General features: G+C 40.3%; 1 protein-coding gene across 1 annotated transcript in view; it reads right to left on the reverse strand.

Moving 5' to 3' along the window:
- Positions 1–3,051: 3,051 nt before the first annotated feature.
- Positions 3,052–5,126, reverse strand: part of TMEM209 (transmembrane protein 209) — a gene marked incomplete at its 5' end in the record, with an annotated part of 46,482 nt that continues 44,407 nt past the window's right edge. The window contains one exon of the mRNA XM_017875099.1: positions 3,052–4,858. Within this exon, the coding sequence (XP_017730588.1) occupies positions 4,804–4,858 (55 nt within the window). The remainder of the gene's footprint in view (positions 4,859–5,126) is intronic.

Raw genomic sequence — 5,126 nt, forward strand, 5'->3', positions numbered from 1 at the left:
TGAAAGACTAGTTGTCCTGCCCCATTTAATGACAGAGCTTAGTCCTCCCACTGAATGCTCAGTGCATTGAGGCCAGCAGCTCTTCTAGCCAGATTGATTTTGAAATACTCATTTTGGTTTGGGGCAGAAAAGGATTTACATACAAATCTCATCCGCAGTAGTGCCTGGGACTGTTTGCAAGCAAGTTTGCTAAGAAATATCCTCAGGGTTGCTGCTGTTCCCTGTGGGGCGGCAGGGCTGTGGCGCTGTTCTCCACACCCATCCTGCTGTTAGATTCTCCTTCCTAACTCCCACTGAGGTGCCGCCTCTGTAGAATTCATACATTGTCCCATCCCAGGTCAATGCAGTTCAGTGTGAAAATGTTATTACTGATGAACATCCAGGGATCAAATTATAATGTGGCTCGGAGCTAATGCCTAACAACCCTGCACACCCAGCAAAAAGCTACTGGCATACCCAGTGAGATGTGGCAGTGTCACTGGGGTCCAAGAGGCATGGGTGCTGATTGTACAAAGCCCTCTCATTCTAACTGGGCAGGCAAAGCTCCACATGGGTCCTTCCCTGAAGCCTTCCTGCCAGAGAGCCCAGCCGTGTGCTGCTTGTCCTTGAAGACTTTTGACCTCATCCACAGTTCAGGGACAGCTGTGACTAAAGCCACCCAGAAGGGCAGGCAGGCCAGCCAATCCCTTCTGGCCCCCACCACTGGTCCCTGCAGCATTTGGGACAATGTTGTGCTGTTGCACATAAGTGCAGTGCCTTCACCCCCAGGTTACTAAGGAAGACCCCCAGAAGCACTGGAATGAGTTTCATCATTTTCCTAACACCTTTACTTTTCAAGCAGTCCCCCTGCAGCAGCTGTCCAGGCCCAGGAGTGCTTCCTCCTTAGGTCTAGCCACAAAAGGAAAGCCAGTGCGCTTGGAGGGATCAAAAGGTGTCCTTTGGAGGAGAACAGTTAATCTAGGAAAGCTAATGTAGGAGGCTTTCCCAAAAGGTAGTTTTAACCATTGACAAGTATACTTGAACAGCAGCACAGCTCAGACTAGTAAGAAACTCAGTTCTTGTGCAAGGATGAGACAAGATATGAGGACCTACTGTTTGACTAAATGTCACTTCTGAATCCATTCATGTAGCTGCTGAGTGCCAAAGGAGGGGCACAGATCTAATCACTCAAGGGGAGAAATGACTGCCATCTGGAGTGGTCAGGACTAGCTCCAAATAGCAGGTTTAATTAGAGTGAAGTCTCAATGCAGGGGAAGACAGTAGATTGAGAGGGGGCATCCCCAGAGAGTGATCAGGATGAGTAGCACAGAGAGAACCCAGCAAGCAGGCAGCAGCCTGCACTGGCTGGAGCCAAGGGGTTAGGTGCATGAGGCCAGGTTGGGGCCAGATTGTGTGAAGCTTTAAATGTTAGGCTAAGGAATTTATCAGGGGGATGAAATGATCAAACAGGTGTTCTAGGAAGATGAATTTGAAGAGAATGTGCAGGATGAATTGGAAAATCTGGAAGCATGGCAACAATTCGAAGGCTGTGAGATTAACTAGGCTGCTGCAGTAGTCCTGTGTGGGTTGATAAGGGTGTAAATGAGCATAGTGGTGGCAGAAATAGAAAAGGTACAGCTGCAAGAGACATTGTTAAGAAAGAATGGATGAGGTTTGCTGCCTGATTGGATTGGGGATCCAGGGAGCTCCAGGAATCAAAGATAACACCAGAATTTTGAGCATGGGCAACTGGTAGTACAATGAACAGAAAAAGGGATGTAAAAGGAAGCTGATATGAGCAGATGTGAGCTCAGTTTCACACATGGGGTTCACAGAATATCCAAACAGAAATGTCTGACAGGTAGATGGAAATCAACACTACAGCTCAGGAGAGACACTATGCTTGATGAATTTGGGAATCAAAGGCAGAGAGGTGATAAATGAAGTGGAATGAATTGAGATCTCTAAGGAAAATCATATACAGTGAATCAGAGGACCAAAGACTGACCTTTGAGGAATGTGTGCATTTCAATGTGTGCATTTCTATTACAAAGCTGCCTAGAAAGGGCTGGGCGCGGTGGCTCATGACTGTAGTCCCCGCACTTTGGGAAGCTGAGGTGGGCGGATCACGAGGCCAGGAGTTCAAGACCAGCCTGCCCAACATGGTTAAACCCCGTCTCTACTAAAAATACAAAAATTTGCTGGGTATGGTGGCGGGAGCCTGAATCCCAGCTACCTGGGAGGCTGAGGCAGGAGAATCGCTTGAAACTGGAAGGCAGAGGTTGCAGTGAGCCAAGTGCAGTGAGCTGAGATTGTGCCATTGCACTCCAGCCTGGGCAATAAGAGCAAAACTCCGTCTCAAAAGAAAAAAAAAAAAAAAAAAAAAGAAAAAAAGAAAAGAAAAGTGCCACCCCACATGCTGCGTGTCTTTACTGTTAAAACATAAAATATCAGTGTCAAGTATATTTTAGTTTGAGAAAGCCACACAATATAACATTTGTATGTCTCAGTAGAAACTAAATTACAAATACCTAACATGCCTCTAAAAGAGATCTGGCTTAAGGATGATATTTATAGACAAAGAAAAGGATAAATTATGAAGTGAATGTAATCTAGAAGATTAGTGGATCTGATCCCACAAGAAGTCAAGCAATCAAAGAAAAACTTGTGACATATATCCTGTAAATAACATTTGATCAGAGACATTAGTAGACATTTATTCATTTTAACACAAGGACTAAAAAAATTGCCTTATTTGCAGTGCACTGTCTTCCTGAGGGGTGAATTCAAATGAATCCACCAAAGTATTTTTTAATAAAAGCTATATTTAAGTACAAACTGGCTCAAATATTTGGGAAGAAAAGCTAATATAGGAAAGCTACCCAGAGTACAGTAATCCACACTAGACTTATTAATAGTATGCAAACAAAACATCTTTTTCAGTGTGTATCCCTATGTATATATTTATTGTAGACTGTATTTTTTTGAGTCACTTGAAAATAAAATATTATAGCTTTGAATTTTAGACTAAAAGCTAAGTCCTATAAAGAAAAAAAGACCTTTTGTCTTATGCATTGTTAAAATTTTTCTCCATAGTGCTTTTAATAAAGTGTATGCAACTATATAGTTTAACAGCATAACAACTGTTATTCCAAGACATCTTCAGTAACTTTTGAAATAACAAATTTAAATTTTAACATGTTCTTATATTTAACATGTTTGATATTTTCTTCTAGAATATCATAGCAAATAAATATTTAACACACACCAAAAGTACTTAAAAGATAAGAAGCTCCTTTCCTTTGGACATCAACTTTTAAAACACAAACAACTTTTGAAAGACAATTTACAAAGACAGAACTGTACTGACTTGAATTTGGAATTTACTAATTACTGGTGATACTTTAATGAGTTTACATATGTGTATTATTACTAGATCTTAAATTAAACCATACTGCATATAACAACAAAAAAAATAATTATACTTCTCTTCCAGAGAGTAATGACCATATTCAAAGTCTGAGGCAATGACAAAATGGGATGCACATCTAATAATACTGATATACAGTTCTTCAGAAAAGACTAGTTTCAGCTGTTTCCAGGTTTACATAAGATGATGGAAACAGTCTCTAATATGTTAATCAAGAAAATATACGCAATTGCCAGTTACTACATATACATACAGAAAATAAAGATGGTGAGTCAAACGAAACATACAAACTTGGTAACTTCTCACCCTCCAGATATTTTGAACATATTTTAAAAATTTAAACAGGATATCACTGTGATCTTAAAAGAGAACTTTAAAATAACACATTATGGAATAGTAAAACTGAGCTGCTAAAACCAAAGTGGTAAACAGTTTTCTTGATGTCCTCAGACTCTTAACTAAAACCCAAATTAATACTACCAGCTAAATTTAATCCAAATGTTGACTTTTTAAATGTCAAAACCTCCTTTAATAATATTTTAAAATATATGTAAATTTAACACATTATTTAAAGAGTTAATCTCATTTCTTTGAATGTGGGCTTTGGCCTAACTTGCAGAATGCTGGGGAAACATTAAAAAAAAAAAAAACAAAAACCTAAATCAGCAATTTTCTTACTTTCTAAGTACTTACACTATTAAATAAAATAACTGAGGCTGGACGCAGTGGCTCACACCTGTAATCCCAGCACTTTGGAAGGCCAAGGTGGGTAGATCACCTGAGGTCAGGAGTTCGGGACCAGCCTGGCCAACATGGTGAAACCCCGTCTCTACTAAAATAAAAATTAGCTGGGTGTGGTGGCGCGTGCCTGTAATCCCAGCTACTCAGGAGGCAGGAGAATTTTTGCTTGAGCCTGGGAGGCAGAAGTTGCAGTGAGCCAAGATCATGCCACTGCACTCCAGTTGGGGGGAAAGACACCCTGTCCAAAAAAAAAAAAAAAAAAAAAAATTGAAAAAATTTTTTGTGGCACAAGGATCAGATAGATGATTCTCATTTGGGGGTTATAATGAAAAAAAAAAGACTCACAATCTATTTCATTAAGGGTAATGGCACTGTTTTGAGTCAATAAAAATCTGAAGGGTTGCAGTATTATAGTCACCTGAAATTTCTGAAAAGCAATATAAAATTAAAGGTAATGTCTCTTGATATAGAAGATACAGGACATATTTTTACAATGACATTTCATAACTGCTACATTTTTCGTTAAATCTAAAGAGTCTGTAACATACACACGTGTATTTTATTTCAGAAGAGTCCGTGGCTCAGATGTTTAGTTTCGACTTCTGGTTCAGTGAAATAAAAGTCCAAATGTCTGGAATTAAATATATGACCTGCTACTCGCCAAAGATCCACAATATATTCACACCAGATAGACCAAGATTAACTCTCCTATAAAGAGAAAAAAATTTTTTATTAGAATTGGTTGGCCAGGCGCGGTGGCTCAAGCCTGTAATCCCAGCACTTTGGGAGGCCGAGACGGGCGGATCATGAGGTCAGGAGATCGAGACCATCCTGGCTAACACGGTGAAACCCCGTCTCTACTAAAAAAAAAATACAAAAAATGAGCCAGGCGAGGTGGCGGGCGCCTGTAGTCCCAGCTACTCTGGAGGCTGAGGCAGGAGAATGGCATAAACCCGGGAGGCGGAGCTTGCAGTGA

This window comes from Rhinopithecus bieti, unplaced genomic scaffold, assembly GCF_001698545.2.
Source record: "Rhinopithecus bieti isolate Rb0 unplaced genomic scaffold, ASM169854v2 scaffold_8783, whole genome shotgun sequence".
Classification (NCBI taxonomy): domain Eukaryota; kingdom Metazoa; phylum Chordata; class Mammalia; order Primates; family Cercopithecidae; genus Rhinopithecus; species Rhinopithecus bieti.